Source organism: Ammospiza caudacuta, chromosome 7, assembly GCF_027887145.1.
Source record: "Ammospiza caudacuta isolate bAmmCau1 chromosome 7, bAmmCau1.pri, whole genome shotgun sequence".
Lineage (NCBI taxonomy): Eukaryota > Metazoa > Chordata > Aves > Passeriformes > Passerellidae > Ammospiza > Ammospiza caudacuta.
This window is the reverse complement of record NC_080599.1, coordinates 19,429,199-19,446,463: the sequence shown is the minus strand read 5'-3', so window position 1 is coordinate 19,446,463 and position 17,265 is coordinate 19,429,199. Positions and strand designations below refer to the sequence as shown.

Sequence of the window (17,265 nt, the reverse complement as noted above, 5' to 3'; positions counted from 1 at the left end):
GGCAGGTGGGCTGGATGCTGAGAGCCAGGCTCAAGTTCTGTTATTTCTGGACCTCGGATGCCATCGTTTTTCCAGTTGCGATCAAGAGGGACCCATAAAATCCATTAGTGGTAAAAAAAAACGGATTTCTAAGTGAAGCTTTGCAGCAACTCCAGTCCAGTTTGCTCGGGAAGGGGTGGTGGTGGTCCAATTTCCTTGAAACCCATTTGTTCTTGGATGGTAATGAAAGGGGAGCTCAGCCTTTGGAGACTGGTGGCCGTGTTCTCGCCGCCGTTTGCGCCTCCCCTGCTCCTGGCACAGCCATTCTGTGCCATGCAGTTTGCACTCCTGGATGTTCCAGGAATACACAGATGAAATATCCATTGGGAGCAGTGTTCCTGCCTACCAGAGCAGCCAGCTGGCGTTTGCATCCCCCTGGTCATCGTCAGTCTGTTTGTGTAGGTCCCAAAAAAACCCCATCCGAGTGAATTTCCAGATCCAGTCTGGAAATGGCACTTCTCAGCAGCACACTGGGGACCTGGACAAGCAGAGACGCTCATGGAGCCACTCAGCTTGAGTCAGTCTTTCCCCCTGAGAAGAGCTTGCTAGGGAGCGTTTGCAGACTTTTGGAAATGAGCCGGCTGAAATGCCAAGTGCCTCATCTTCAAGGGATATGTGGACAGGAAAAAAATCCCCCCCCAAGCAGCTCTTTTCTGTCTTCACAAAAACCCTTTCTTTTTTCTTCCCCCACCCTCCTTTTTATTTTTGCACTAGTCAGCTTGTTGCAAAAATATCTGATTTTCCTTGGTTAAAAGCTTTTCTAGCTGAAGTTCACGAGGATTTTTTTGCCACTATCTCTAAATGTGAGAATAAATTTATTAAAAGCAGTGTAGTCCAGAGTTCAGGTGCCAGGTTTTCACTTCATGGCTTCCACCTGTTCATGATTCATGGCAAGCTATAGGTCTGGGGGGTCACTTTTGTACATAAAGAGAAGGGGACACTAGGAAAATCCAACAGGGAGTGGGTGGAAATAATCCTGTGTGCCTTTTGCATAATGTGTAACCCCATGGAGCTCACTCCAGGGGGATATGAGTGTGGAAAATTAGTAACTTCTTCGTCCTAATTGCAGTGGTGCTTGTTGCCCCTGTCTTTGAGGCAGCTTGTGGGGTATATCCAGGTGGATGTGGATATTGGCCTTCCTGACTCCTCAGTCTGCTCCTGCATGGAAAGGGTTAATTGTGTGGTCCAGTTGAGAGCAGTGGTGGCTCTGGAGGACACTCTGATGTGCTAGTTTGGAGCAACCACATGTGCATGAAAGGGAGCAGTGTCTCACAGCTTGGCTTTTTGAGTCTGTGGAGAAGGGAAGGGAAAGGATGTTCAGCAAGAGAGGAGAAATTTTTATTAAGGTTTTTTTTTTCCTGGAATGAACTGGGGCAGGGAGGGGATCAAGAACGTGGAGAGGCGTCTTTGGGAGTGAGAAGATACGGATGGAGCAGGGCGGAGGTTGGGAAGTTTGATCTGTGCTGAATCTGTGCCATTCCTAAGATGGAACATCGGGACACAGGAAGGGGAGCTGATGGGAAGAGGTGTTGGAAGCCAAACCCCTGACCTTGCAAGGCCGTGAGTTCACACACGTTCAAGCACTGATCCAGATCTGAAACTAATGCCTCAGGTTTGAGCTTTTCTACTTTTCAGGTTCTGTGCTGCTTTAGTGTGTAGATCTGGTCTTCATATCAGGGGATGGTGAGCTCTGCGCACAGAGCAGGGAGACAAAACAATTCCTGCTCCAGCTGGGCACCAAGGACAAATGATCCAAATCTCAGGCCCAAGAGCACAAACAACATGGGCTGAAGAGAGAAAAGCAAAAAAGTTGGGACTTCATGGGCTGGAGCTGGAATTGGACAATTAACTCCAATATGCCACTGGAGCAGAACTTACAAAAGTGAGGGACCCTGTGAGCAGTCATGCATTTTGTGACCATTTTGGTTCATCTTGGGTGCAGCCCTGGCTGGGCTCTTGTGCTGCCCAAGGTGGATCCACTGAGGGCTTCTAATAAATCCCTACTTTATTATTTAACTCTTTCTAGCCTCTATTGTAGGTCAGCCTTGACAAGACATCAAAACCAGGAGTGAGGGAGGGGCTGTGGAGGCTGAGAGGCTCTCGGGAAGCTCTGGAGGTGCCACTGGCACTGTGGCAGCTCAGGGACATTGGGGTGTGACACTTTGGGGTGTGATGGTAGGGTTTGGCTGGCACAGCCCTGTGAGGGCATTTCTGCTCCTGTGCCATGGCTCCAGTCTCTGCATTTCTGCTCCTGTGTCTGCATTTCTGCTCCTGTGCCATGGCTCCAATCTCTGCATTTCTGCTCCTATGCCATGGCTCCAATCTCTGCATTTCTGCTCCTGTGTCTGCATTTCTGCTCCTGTGCCATGGCTCCAATCTCTGCATTTCTGCTCCTGTGCCAGGGCTCTGCACTGTGGGGCTGATCTGGGGGGGACATGGAGGAGCTCCCCCGGTGAATCCACACTGCTGGAGCTCTGCCACGGCCTGGTGGTTTGGTCTCTTTGTCACTTACAAAGTGCAGCCTCACAGAACATGATTTGCCTCTGGCAGGCTTTAAAATGTATGTGTTTGCTTTTGATTATGTCTGTTGTTTTTTTTTGGGGTTTGGGTTTTTTTTTTTTTTCCTAAATTAATTTTCCAAGGATCAATGCGGTAATGCATATAAAAATTACAATATGTAAAACAAAGTATAAAAGCATACAAGAAATTCCAAACACATAACATACTGTGCCTTGGAGCTTATGAGATCCATACAGTGCTTATTGTATTATGGGAACACTCTGACCCTAAGACCTATCAGAAAGGCTTGTTAGAAGAGCAGGACTAAGCCGTGTGCCTTATGAGCTGTAGGAAGCCCAGAAGGAAAACTCCAGTGAATATAAAAGCAGAACTGTTGCAGCAGAGCTCAGACTGGTCTGTGGGATGCAGGGGGACTTTCCATGGCTTTGTACCAATTTCTGGAGGAGGATGTAAACTTCTGCCCCCACAAATGTTGTTCGCCCAATAATTAACACTGAATGTTAAGTCTTTCCAGCGAGACTCTCCGGATTTCCACGGGATCATGATTACTCTTTTTTTTTTTTTTTATCCCCAAATATAATTTCTTCTGTCAGCTCCAGCAAGTGGAAACATTGAAATGGTTAGAGAGGGCTCACATCTTAGCTGCTGTAACTGCCCATGTGCTTTACAGGTTGCCACCAGATGAGAGACAGAGCACCAGAGCTGAAACCACCCTGAAAAGGAGTTCTGGCTTACATAAGATAGGATAGAGCTCTTGGCTTCTTGTGCTGCCCTGTCTGTGGGTCAGGAGCAGGGCAGCTTGGGGTTTTGGTGGGACCCTATCCCTGCAGACCAGAACACAGGGAAAGCCTCTGCACTCAAGCCCCCATTACCTGGTAAGTTTGGGTGAAGACTGTTTGCATGCTGGAAACTCTTCTCAGAAGCTTGGAGGCATCTCTAGACTCTCCACCTGGAAAGTGACAACCCCAAGACCTCATTCCAGGGGCCAAGAGTCACTGACTGTGCTGTGCCTCAAATCCTACCTGGGAATGTCTCCTTTGGCCACGGTGCAGGTGGGAGCTCCCTCTGCTCCTGAGGGAGGACAGCCAGGGTTTCATCCTCCCATTGGTGAGGCTGTGGCTGTGCAGGACCTCAGCAGCTCCTGGCAGGCAGAGCCAAATTCAATAAGGTGATGCCTTGAGAGGCTACCTAGAACAGAGGCTAGATAGTGTTAAAGGAATAAAGCAGAGATTTATCAAATTATTTATTCCTTTATTAAAGGAATAAAGTAGGTATTTATTAAAGTAGGTATTTTTTATCCTATTCCAAAGGATACAGGGCTCTCCCTGCTATCCCAGCCGTTCACGGCTCTGTAATGATCTGTAATTGTTTGTGTGCAGGCAGCTAAAAATCACCCTGATAGGTCCCACATTGCAGACCCTTTGGAGAGGAAGTGCTGTAGCCCCACGGGTAACACTGAAAATGTGCATGTTTTTCTGTTTAACATTAAAACTCAGGTTTAGTATGAAAAATTCGGTGTTGCCTTTCTGAAGCTTCGTGCTCATGCACAGAACAACTTCTTATTTATGTGCAAAACTTGAACCTGACTGCGAGATAATCACAAGAGATGGCTCTTAAAGGAAATAGAGCATCTGTTTCTTTGTTACTTTTTTTTTCTGTGTTCCTGATGCTCTCAACAAGACTGGAACTTTGGATACTTGAATTTTCTGTGTAATTGAAATAATTTAAACATTGAGATAGTGCAGAAATAAAAACCAGTAGAGGTGAGGAGAAAAGCTCAGCTGGTGTTGTGTAATGAGAAGAAAATGATAGCTCAAAAATCTCTATAGTCTGACCTGTACTCAGAATAAAAACTTGCTGTTTTCACTGTTGTACAGCTGGGCTCGCTATCGCTGCTGTAGTGAAGTACATGACTTAACAGGCATCTCCTACCTTAACATATTTATTTTTATTTGTTACCTTCATTCCATATTGCCTACATTTGTGATGGCTGCTGTGGGATCCCTACACCTTCTTTTTGTAGCATTTGTGTGCCCTGAAGTTAAACCTTGTTTAACTTATTCAGAAATAATTCTCTTGCGTGCAGAAATCCGCACGAGCTGGAGTTCATTCTCTCCTGGGAGATTTTAGAAAGGAATATACTTCAGGCAGCTCTGGGCATGAAATCTTATCCATTTATGGCCCCCTGCCCCTCTTCTGGCCCTGCTCACATCTGGCAAAGACAATGGATGCTGCTGGTGGACAAGGAGCCCCTGGGATGAGCGGGGTGGAAAATCAGTGAACTTTGTCTCAAATCAGCGGGGCAGGGCTCTGTCACACTGTGGGTTCTTTGTGTCCCCATTCCTCTGCTTGGAGCCTTGGTTTTGCTTTGATTAAACATATCTGGGTTTTGGTTTTGAGTTTTTTATGATGCCAGTTGACAAAGCTGCCCTGCACGCAAAGCGTTGCAGTGTTTTTAGAGGGATGCCACGAATCGAAAGCAAAGCAGAGCGTGAGTTAAAGTGGACTGGAAGTGTGTGATGGGCTAAAAACTGGATGGCTGATGCTGGGGAGAGAAGCCTACCCAGAGCTGGGGGAACACCCAGAAATATTTATATTCAAGCTTCATGAAATTGAAGTTTAAACCAAATAAAGAGTCCTGCTCCTTTCCCTTCTATTCTCCCTTTTCCTTTCTTTCTCCACCAATCTGAATAAAACTTTCGCTTACTTGCAGTATTTTTTTATATTTTAAGAGTTTTGAGTTGTTGCCTTTATAATTTATAGTTTGTTTATTTTTTTCACTGTGAAATCATTTGTCTTGCTTGTTCTTAAATCTGTGTTCAAACATTAGCTTCTTATTTTGAAGGCTGTGATTAGAGTGTGATTCCTTATTTTCTTCCTGGAATCCTTTCTCAGTTTACAGTTTCTATAGCTGACGTGACAAATCTTTGCTGCCTTACCATACATTATACTGTGGTTAAGTGTCTCTGTCCCACCCTTAATTAAATCCAATGGTTTACTTTCGATTCGGATCCAATTAATGAACTATAATAGCTGGTTCTGGACTTAATAGAACTGGTCAAAACTTTTCCAAACTGCCCACACAATGTAAATCCCATCTGGAAATGAGCTTTTGTTCTGACCTGGAATGAATGCAAGTATGCACAAGCATTCCTGCAAACTGGAAATCTAAAATATGTTGTGGTTGTAAGTATTGATGAAAAAAATACCAATCTTGAAACTCCTACGTAGGCATTTAGTTTTCAACTCTGATTTTTTTTTAATTTAATTTAATTTTTGTGGGTTTTTTTGGTTTTAGGGGTTTTTTTGGGGGGTATTTTTGGGCGTTTTTTTTTTTTCAATGTGGCATCCCAAGAGGAGCTGCCTGGTGGTGCCCCAGCAATAGTTACAGGCACTGGGACAGTTACTGTGAGGTGAGGAGAAGAGATTGGAGTGTGTGCAAGTGTGGATCTGCCTCGCTGCAAGAGGAAAAAAGAACCGGATGTTTCCTGCTGAATCATTTAGGAGCACTTGAAAATGCTTTGGTGCACTTGTGTATGACACCAGGACCTGCGTGTTATTTGGAAATGTAGAAATAGCACAGGAAAAGGCAAATGTGGAAACAGGAAACGTAGTCCCAGCATGGAAGGTTGGGATTTGGCAATGGAATTCCCAGATTTTCCAGCACTGGGTTCCTGAGAGGAGAACACATGTTTCAGTCTTTCTGTGAGGCACATTTGCAAGCTGCTCAGCTTTTGAGAACTCTGCATGTAATAAAATTTTTCTGCTTAAAAGAACATTGACAGAAGACTTCTGACCTACCTAAAAAATCTTTAGAGCTGTTTCCCTCTCCTCTCCGTTTCTGCTGACCCCAGTCACTCATGCTGTCAGCATTGTTTAGGAATACCCTTTTCCAGGAATACCATTTTTCAGGAATACCATTTTCTAGTGTTCAGGGTTGTTTCCTGATGAAGAAATAATGGCAGAGTAGAAGAAACACCCTGCTGATGTGCTGGAGGCAGCCGGGGAGCGCTGAGAGCAAGTTGACATTTGCAGGCAGGCTGGGTTTAGGTGTGTGCAGTCCCTCCTTAGCAGCACAGGGCAAGACACAAGGACTGACCAACCCCATGCTGCTCTGGATTAATATCCTGTTGGTTTTTTTTTTTTTTTCCCCTGCTACCCAAATCACTCCTGTAGAGGTTTGGATTTTGTGCTGTTCCAGAGGTGCGGTGATGGGAGATCCCAAAATTCCAGAGCTGCCTGTCACAGGTCGTGCTTTGCCGTCACCTCTGTCCTGAAAAAAGGGGGTGACTGACATCCCTGCTCCGTGGCAGCCTAGACTGGGGGTGCTTTAGCCAGCAGTGACCCAGCCATGAGTCACCCAGCGCGGACACTTTCTGTGCTGGCTATTTTTGGGCTCGGTAATTACGAGGTGAGCCGTGAATCACCGGCGGCGTCTCGCTTTACGCCGGGAGGAAACCAGGCAAATTGTGCTAACGTGCTTGGCAGGGGGAATTATTCTTGTTCTCTGGTGTTTTACAGACTTTGGCCCTTCTTCTTGCTCCCCAGAGGGATGTGCTCACCCCTCCTCATGCGTAGCTGTCACGCAGGGCCAAGCAAGGGCTGAACTCGTGTTCCGTGCAGCCGCGTGTTTTCTTCTGGGCAGAAATGATGCTTCAGAGGCCTGGATGGGATTCTGAAAGGATCCCAAAGGCTTTTATTGATTTGTTCATATGCTCTGCATAGGCAGGGTTTAGGTTAGAGAATAGCATGAAGTGGGTAACTCCAAAGGAGGCCGTGTTGTCTTTGGCCTCTCCAGCAGCTGGCCTTGCGGTGTTTGTGGCATTTGGAGGGACGTTTGTGCCCTGAGGCTCTGTTTTCTGTGTTGTGTGGTGCACAGCAGCACAGCAGAGCCAGGGGGAAATAGCTGACCCCTTTTGAGAAGGGTTTGGTGATGAGTCAAGAGAGGGACATGCAGGGTTTTTCTCCTTCTTTATAAGGGATGGAGCTTGTGATGGCGTTAAACCCCCAGCAAGGAGAAACGTGTGCAGGGCGTTCTGCACAAGCAGCACTTCAATCCCATCCCTCTGAGCTGATAGATTCACCTGTAGCCCTGCTTTAATTCCTTCATACCTTTGTTTTCCTTGCACATTACTGCCTCTGCCAGTCCCTTCCCAGCTCAGCTTTACGACTCAGCAATCCTGTTAAAAACTGATCTCCAAACGCTTCCTCTCGGATATGGGAAAACCCAAGGGTGTGTTTTTGCACCCAGGAATCCCTAGGCTGGAAAGGAACCTTCTGGGGATCATCAGGCTGTTGGAGGAGGATTAGGGATGGAGGCACTGTAAACCTGAAAGAATTTGAAAGCCATGCTTTAATTTAAGAGGAATGTCCTTTTGTTCTCAAATGGATGGGCCTTGCTCCAAAGGTGTTCAGGTGCAGTAACTGGTACCAGATGGGCTGTGAAAAGCAACACAAACAGGTGGTGAGGACAGCAACTGCAGACTTTAATTTCCCTGTCAGCCTCTCCCTGTGCCTTACATACCCCCTTGGAGAAGAGAGGGATAAGGGGAGCCGTCATAATTGTCCATGGCAAAAGGAGTGACTGTTGAGGGGGTGTTCTTCTGTACATAGCACTCTCAGTGGTGACACTGTCACCTGCACCAAGGTGTGCAAGGATGAACTTAGAATATGATTCCCTAGCTTGTGCATTTTTATGGATTATGGGATCAATACACTTTAATGCTGACATGAGTATTGGCTCAGGTCCCCCCAGGGTAACGTGGATTTTTGGTGGCACCCCACACATACTGGTGTGATCCAGTATGTTGATTAATTTCTGAGTAAATGCAAACCTGGTACAAAACAATAAGTGCTCTTATGGGTGGTTGTTCATCACCTTGCTGGGCTCAGCAAGGCAAGGAGGATGCTGCAGAGGGCAGAGCTGCTCCTCACTAGCAGCATCCAAGAGTGTGCTCTTACCCCAGAGAGCTGTGTTACGTCCCAGTCAGAGCACTCCTTGGAAATCTGAAGCAGAGAGAACAGGGCTTTGTGATTCTTTGCCATCAGAAAAGATTTCTGGGATTGTGAGGAATGGGGAGAAGCATTTTGGGCTTTTTTTGCTGCTTTTCAGAGATAAGGAAGCTGAGAGCTGGGGTAGCTTAAGAGATCTGGCACAAGTCTTACACAGTGGAATTGAAAAATGAATGCTTGAGATTGGTGTGCTTTCAACCTCCTCTTCATGTGGGGAGTAACCCAGCATGGTTAATGTATTAAAATTGTGCAAGCCCCTTCCTAAGCCCTTTCCCTCTTGAAACCATTAAGATTGTTCACCCCTCAATGGTGGCTGTGGGCTCTTGGCTTTCTCACTTTTCCCATCCCCAATTGTCTCTCCTAGATGATCAGCTGAACTCAGAAGAGAAGAAGAAAAGAAAGCAGAGGAGGAACAGGACGACCTTCAACAGCAGCCAGCTGCAGGCACTAGAGAGGGTCTTTGAGAGGACTCACTACCCCGATGCCTTCGTACGGGAGGACCTTGCACGCAGAGTCAACCTCACTGAGGCCAGAGTTCAGGTAATCCCATGATTGAGGTGATTCCCACCTCACCTAGGGGATCATTGGGTCGCTCCAGCAAGGCAGCAGAAATCCTTGGGGTCTGTCTGTGTGGCACACCAGGGTCACCAAGCTCCTGGCTCCACCGTGCCTTGAGGGAGACTGCCAGGCCTGACCTGCCCCTCCATGCACCACCTGCCCCACCAGTTGTGTCCATAGGGCCAGGCTGTTGAATGCTCAGGCTGCTGATGTTACCTTGATCTCTCAGCTTGCGGGCCTGCACCTTCTGCAGGTGACAGCAGACCGTGGATCACGGTGTGTTGGACAGCATTGCCAGGCCTTGCTGCCATCTCTTGTATTTGTGGGGTTCCCAGAGGAAGGGACGAATGATGAACCTGACTCCATGTTCTTAGAAGGCTAATTTATTATTTTAAGATATAATATATACATATACTTGTATATATAATATATATCATATATATAATATATTTTTATATATCATATCATATCATATCTATATGTTATTTATTATATTAAAGAATTCTATACCAAAACTATACTAAAGAATACTAAACTATACTAAAGAATACAGAAAGAATACTTACAGAAGGCTAAAAGATTCTAAAATAGACTTGTGACTCTTTCCAGAGCCCCAACACAGCTTGATCATAATTGGCCAATAAGTCAAAACAATTCACTTGAAACTGATCAAATACGCACCTGATGGACAAACAATCTCCAACCACATTCCAAAGCAGCAAAACACAGGAGAAGCAAATCAGATAATTATTGTTTTCCTTTTTCTCTGAGGCTTCTCAGCTTTCCAGGAGAGAAATCCTGGGCAAAGGGATTTTTCCAGAAAAGATGACTGCCACAGCCATCTGCACGGGACACAGCCATGTCCCTCAGCCAGCCCCTCACCTGAGGGCTTGATCAGAGCAGGCACCAGGATTATCCCATCCTTAGGGTTCCCAGGGGCAGCCTGGGATGCAGCCAGCTTTGGGGATGGGGATGGGATCCCATGGGGACATGGCCAGTGGCAGAGCAGATGTGATGGTCGGTGTCCCTGCGTGTCCCCCTGCAGGTGTGGTTCCAGAACAGGAGAGCCAAGTTCCGCCGGAACGAGCGCGCCATGCTGGCCAGCAAGAACGCCTCGCTGCTCAAATCCTACTCCGGGGACGTGGCGGCCGTGGAGCAGCCCATCGTACCCCGGCCCGCCCCCAGGGCCACCGACTACCTGTCCTGGGGCACTGCCTCGCCCTACAGGTGAGGGAGGGACACAGGGACCCAGGGAGGGACTGACTGACTGACTGACTGACTGACTGACTGATCCCACTGCACCACCCCAAAAGCACCCTCAGACAGCTCTGATGCATCCACACCTGGAGGATACAGCAGCCTGACCACCCCACTGGTTCTCCTCACCTGCCCCCACTCCATCTTGTTGTATTTGGGTTGCCCCAGACGTAGGAAGGGATGATGAATCTGATGTAGGAAGGAATGATGAATCTCATGTAGGAATAGGAAGGAATGATGAATCTCATGTAGGAATAGGAAGGAATGATGAATCTGACTCCATGTTCTCAGAAGGCTAATTTATTATTTTATGATACTATAATATATTAAAGAATACTGAACTATACTAAAGAATACAGAAAGGATACTTACAGGAGGCTAAAAGATAATAATAAAACTCGTGACTCTCTCCAGAGCCCTGACACAGCTTGGCACTGATTATCCAATAAGTCAAAATAATTCAATGCAGAAACCAATGAAACAATTACCTGTGGGTAAACAATCCCCAAACACAATCCAAAGCAGCAAAACACAGGAGAAGCAAATTAGATAATTATTGTTTTCCCTTTTCTCTGAGGCTTCTCAGCTTCCCAGGAGAAAAATCCTGGGCAAAGGGATTTTTCCAGAAAATATGAATGTGACACCATCCCATTGCCAGTGTGGTCCCAGCTCGGTGTTGTTGTGTCTTTCTGGCAGCTTCTGGGGGTCTCTCTCTGCAATTCAGGGAGTTTCTAGAGAAGCTCAGGTAGAAATGCATGGAAACAGAAGGTTTTCTCCAGTGCATCGGGTTTATAGCAAGGAGGAAACCTTTCCATGGGACACAGATCCAGGAGAGGGGGCTCAGAGCACTTGGAGTGGCTCAGCCAGCGCACAGTGGCCAGAAGAGGGAGTTCTGTGGCTGTCCCTCTGCTGGGGATGGCAGCAAGGCTGGGAGCTCACTCCATCCCTGTGGAGCTCTCAGCACAGGGCTGCTGAGCAGATCTTTTATTCCCTGAGCACAGAGGGGTGTGTGTGTGAGCACTGCACTGTGGTCACCCTGCAGGAAGGGCCAGGTGACAGACTGGAGCTCAGTGTCCACCCCCTGTGCTCAGTGCTGCTCAAGGGATGGCAGGAAGGGAGCAGGGATGTGGCAAGGCCAGCCTCAGAGGGTCTGGGATGTCTGTGCCATCACAGTGCTGCCTGTCCTCTCCATGCATGCCATCGCTGGCTCTGCAGGAGCTGGGTGGGGACACGAGCTCCACAGGATGTGTTGGTTTGTGGGGAGCCAGCTGGCTCGCAGGCAGTTAAAAAGGAGCTTGGAGGGTGTTTTTTAGCACAGTGGCTTCATTGTTGGTCAGGCCCATGAAGTCTTTGGCTGGATTTCTTCCTGTTCATCTGGCCTGGTCACTGCCAGCTTCCCCCTGCCCTCCAGGAGCCACACCATGCTCAGGACCTCTCTTGCTGGGTCACCTTGACCCTCTTTTTGCTCCAAGCATTGTTTGCACAGCAAGAGCTGCAAACACATAGTCTGGTCTTCCTGCTTGCTGCTTCAGGTCTGGGGGGTCCTCCTCATCCACTCTTTATGTCCAGAAGAACAAGTCATAGACCCACCCACTGCAGATATGGGAAAGGATGCTTTTGGTGGCCACCAGCTGCATCTTAGAAATGGCCCCTATCCTATGGATTTTTTTCTGTTGACTGCTGGCTGTCAAAATCCCTCTTTTATGGATTAAGGCTTTCTCCCTGTGCAGTGCTCCTTGCTGTAGCATTCTGGGGAGGTGAGATCAGGGAAGGGAAGGGAGTGAGTTCCTTCCCCAGCCCAGTGGGACTGCACTGGTCACAGCACCAGATCCCTACTCAGTGCTCATGGCTTATTTCCACCTCTCACACTTCTAAAAAGAGATCCTCCCTCCTGAGATGATGTTTACACAGGGGGCTTCATAATCACTGCTAGGAGAACATGAACTAGGAGATAATTCATAATTACTGCTAGGAGAACATCAACTAGGAGATTCTAATCACTGCTAGTAGAACATCAACTAGGAGATCCATAATCACTGCTAGGAGAACATCAACTAGGAGATCCATGATCTCTGCTAGGAGAACATCAACTAGGAGATCCATAATCACTGCCAAGAGAACATCAGCTAGGAGGTCCATAATCACTGCTGGGAGAACATAAACTAGGAGATCCATGATCACTGCTAGGAGAACATGAACTAGGAGATCCATAATCACTGCTAGGAGAAGCCCCTGCAAAGGTAGCTCCTAAGGGTACCTGGGAAGGGCTGTCTGAGGTCACCTGCAGCACCTGGGATGTGCTAATGAGAACAGGGGAGAAGGGACAGCCTTGGGGATGGTTTTCCAGTCTTAGGGATGGTTTTCCAGCCTCAGGAATGGTTTTCAAGCCCCTCAGCTCCAGGCTGTGCCCGTCCAGGATGCAGACACACTTTGCCCTTGTCTTGTCTGCAGCCAAGATACTTCAGCAAAGGCATTTATTTGCAGCTGAGCAGCTGCTTTCCACACTCTGGGGTGCACAGCACCCTCAGACACTCCGTGCTCCCCTGGGTTTCTGATCCTTCTGCTCCTCTTCTGGCAATCACGCTCATCTGGAAGGGTCTCAGCCTCATTAAAGCTTTGCAGTAAGGTCATTCAGACATTCAAACAGTGAAACCCTGCAGCCATGTGGAGTGTTTGCATGGCCCCTGCCCCCTGCCCATCTTCCCAACAGGGCTGGAGCAGCCCCCGATTAGCAGCCACTCCTGGGGAGCGCCCAGAGCAGCGTGGCCAGGGCTGGTTTCCCTCTCAGATCTGGGAAAAGTTTTCAGTCCCTGTGTTTATTCTCCAAATACACTCAGCCACAGGTCAACCAAAGCTATTTGCAGATCTCTGTCACACAGACAGCCAAGTAGATACTATGCTTTTTTTGTTTTTGAAGTTGAGAAATGTTTTACTTAGGCATTTTTCAGCCTAGGTTCCTAAGAAAACAGGACTGGCAGCCCACACTTCCCACTCCAGCGACCTTTGGCTCCATGGGCCACTGAAAACCTTGTTTGAAAGAAGGATTTTAGTCCTCAGAAACATGATGCTCCTCTGTGTTTCATGAAACCAGGCAGCTGAGTGGAGGAAGGAGAATTTTCTCTGCGTGAATGGGGTGGAGGGAGGGGGCAGCAGGGTGACTTCAACCCTTGTTAGGCCCTGGAGAGTCTCTGGAGCAACCCTCAGGCTGTTCTGGTGTTTGACACAGCCTTCTTGTGCACTGCTCCTGCTGGAATAACCTGATGGAAGGAAGCACTTCTAGAGATTTTTGGTTTAGCAGGGATTTCACTTGGCATCTGTAAGTGAAACCATCCTCACACCGTCTGGGGAGCTCCCAGAGCCTCCCTGGAGTTTCAGCTTCAGGCCAGCAACCTGGTTTAGAATGGGGACAGTTTCCCTGACTGAAAACTCCTATTTTATCCAGTTTGGAGTACCCTTGAAGGTCTCCAAATTTCTTCCAGCTCAAAAACATGGGAGAGATGTGTGACTGTGTTCACAAGGGTTCTTGGATTGGGGAAGAGATGAGGATCTGACTCCATGTTTCAGAAGGCTTGATTTATTATTTTATGGTATATATTACATTAAAACTATACTAAAAGAATAGAAGAAAGGATTTCATCAGAAGGCCAGCTAAGGATAGAATAGGAAGGAATGATAACAAAGGTGACTGTGATTGGCCATTAATTACAAACATCCAACGTGGGCCAATCACAGATGCACCTGTTGCATTCCACAGCAGCAGATAACCATTGTTTACATTTTGTTCCTGAGGCCTCCCAGCTTCTCAGGAGGAAAAATCCTAAGGAAAGGATTTTTCATAAAAGATGTCTGTGACAGAGATGCACCCTGTGGAAGCAGATGGGCATGGGGGATTAACTGGAGACCTTGTGGAGCTTTGCACCCTCCTGCAGGCAGCACTTGGGGGTGAGGAGAGAACCAGTCCAGCCATGGAGAGGGAATGAGGGGGTGCAGCTGGTTCAGAAGAGCTCCAGAAACAACACATCCACATGTTCTGGATGCTGGTGAAATGCAGATATTCCCTGCTGTGGATCTCCTGCAGACTGAGGGTTCACACAGCACCGGGTGGCAGATAAACTCCTGGCAGATAACCTCCCAGAAGGTCAGAAATACTCCTGAAATACTCCAGAAATGCTTTCTGACCTTCTGGGAGGTCAGAAATACCAGCAGCACCTCGGGGTGAGCAGGCACAGCTCCAGGCTGGGTCTGTGCAGCAGTGCCTGCAGGGAGATTTGCTGTTTGCATTTCCAGTGGTGGAGATCGGTGCTGGAACGATTTAAAAAATTAAAATAAAATAAAATAAAATAAAATAAAATGAAATAAAATGAAAACAGATAAAGGAAAAGACAAAAAGGCAAAAAATGCCAGCCCATCTTGGTGTTTTGGTGTGTGGATGGAGCAGAGCATTTCCCGGAGGCTCAGCTGTGACCAGCAGGGCAGGCAGGTGGGAAAGGTCAGCACCAGAGCTGAGCTGGCCTCCAGCAGAGCATTTGGGGGTTCCTCCTGAGCACTCTGTGTTAAATGGGCACCTCCACTTCATGTGGTGCTTCTCAGCTGGTTGTGATCTGTGGGCCATGCAAAGGAAATGCAGCAGGTCAAACACTGTGCTGGGTTTTGGGGAGTTGGCAGGGGGAGCTGCTTTTCACAGAAACCCAAGGGACACATGGATTGAACAAGTTTTCCAGTGGTCTGGAAAGCAGCTTTGCAGATTTTTTGGTAGGATAAGAAAGGAGTTGGAGATCTTTGTTCAGGCTCTGCTGTCAGAAGTGATGTTTTTCATTAATAAAGTCGCAGTTTGAAGGGGAGACAAAGTGGTTTATGTTTTGGGTTTCTTCCTTCAGCCTTCAGGACATGCTCTTTATAATCAGCTGAAGTTTTGAGGGGGGAAAAAATGTGGAAATTTTCATTCCAAAAGGCTGAAACAAGAAAACATCTCAATTGTTGAAAGGGGTTTTTCCCAGAGTGTTGCTTTAATGTAACATGTGTTTCAGAAGTGACGTGATTTCACAGGCTGTAAAACCAGCAATTGGTCTCATCTAACAGACACTGCTTCCACTGGGAATACTTTTAAGGACAATGGTCTAACTGGCAGGCTGACCTCATTGCAAACCTTTTTTTGGGTTAGAAAATAGGAAGTGGAAATTTTTCCCGTTGAGCTCTGGTGCTGGGTGAGCGAAGAGCAGCGGAAAGATTTGCTAAATAAAGGGGAGTGGCAATTCCCTGCTGACACCACAGCAGGATTACATCCCACAGGTATGGAAAAAACCCCAGAATTTAGGCTCTGCTGTGGTTTGGAGGCCACGTCTGACGTGATGTTTCTCTTTCCATCCCTCAGTGCCATGGCCACCTACTCTGCCACGTGTACCAACACCAGCCCAGCACAGGGCATGAACATGGCCAACAGTATTGCCAACCTGAGACTGAAGGCAAAGGAATATAGTTTACAGAGGAATCAGGTGCCCACAGTCAATTAACAGCTGGGGGCAGCTGCCTTGCAGAAGGAGAAGACACAGCAGCACCCGTCCTGCTTTGCAACTTGTCTGTGCTGAAAGAAAAAATAAAAGGAAAAGAGAACAACAACAAGAAGAAAACACCATCAAGATAAAAGAGAAAAAAAAGAAAAAAATAAAACGAAGGAAAAAAAAGCCAACCCTCACCCAGAACTGAACACGGGGAGCAAACAGAACCTGTGAGTGATCAGGTTCCTCCTTCCTTTTGGGATAATGCCACCGTTTTTTATTTTCTTGTTATCGTCGGGTTTATTGCTTCTGCTCAATATACTGCGAGCTTCTTCAGTAAAGGACAGTCTCACCCTTGCTGGTTTCCATTTTTGTGAGGGACTGCACAAAGAAACCTCTGCCAGTCTCAGCCCACGGAGCAGTCCCAGCCCCAGCACGCTGAGATCCAAAGCTTGCTCATCTCCCCGCTGCCCCAGCTCACCCTAGAAGAAGAAGAATTTGTTTGGTCACCGATTCCCACCCCACCCTGATCCCTCCAGTCCCTTGTGCCACAGAGGCAGCACGTTCCTCTCAGCCTGCCAGAAGCCCATTTAGTGCAGCAAGATGGATTCCTGCTGGCTGAGTTGCCTGGAAAACCTCCCTGGGCTCTGCAGGGCTCCATTGTTTGGTTGGGTATTCCCTGCACTGCTGCCTCAAAAAGCCAAAGAAGAGAGCAAAGCCAACATGGGGGGTGTGTGAGCAGGGGGATCTCTCTGTAGTGCCAAGATCAGGACTGTCAGGACACTCCTTCCTATGCCTTACAGTTTGTGCCACAGGGAAAGGCATTGTCCAGATGCATTTGTTTTATATATACTGTATATATTTATATATATAAGATAATACATGCAAGCTTGGTTGGTGTTTTTTATTAAACGAAATAAAACCCGTTGAAAACGTTCAGGATGTTTGTGCTGCATCCAGGTGGAGCTGTGCATTGAAATTCCAGCCACAGCCTCTCTCAGCCTTGGCAGAGCTCTTCCCTGGGCAGCTCTGGGAAAGGCAGCTCATGGGAGTTTCCATGAGGAGCCCCAAAGGAGTGGTGCTGGAGGGAAGCCACACTCCCTTTTTGCAGGTTTTCCCCGTGGGCAGCTGCCCAGAACACAGCAAGGCTCTCCCCTGCTGGTTCATGTGGCTTTTGGGATATCCCAGGGAAATCCCTCTGGGCACAAGGGATGTCTCAGTAGGGAGCATCCCACCAAAGATGCCTAAACATGCTCAGTAAGGCTTGTCCCATCACCTTAACCATTCCCCCTACCTGCTGTCCTCCCTCTGGGCTCTGGAGGCCTAATTAGCACCTAATTAATTTATCTCCACGAAGAGCAGAGGAGATGCAGCCCAAAAGGGT

General features: G+C 47.6%; 1 protein-coding gene across 1 annotated transcript in view; it reads left to right on the top strand.

The window, feature by feature from the left end:
• The window catches only part of PRRX1 (paired related homeobox 1), a 38,820-nt gene extending 21,876 nt beyond the window's left edge, over window positions 1-16,944 (top strand). The window contains exons 2-4 of the mRNA XM_058808778.1: window positions 8,936-9,111; window positions 10,175-10,356; window positions 15,758-16,944. Of these exons, the coding sequence (XP_058664761.1) occupies window positions 8,936-9,111; window positions 10,175-10,356; window positions 15,758-15,896 (497 nt within the window). The 3' untranslated portion in view covers window positions 15,897-16,944. The remainder of the gene's footprint in view (window positions 1-8,935; window positions 9,112-10,174; window positions 10,357-15,757) is intronic.
• The last annotated feature ends 321 nt before the right edge of the window (window positions 16,945-17,265 follow it).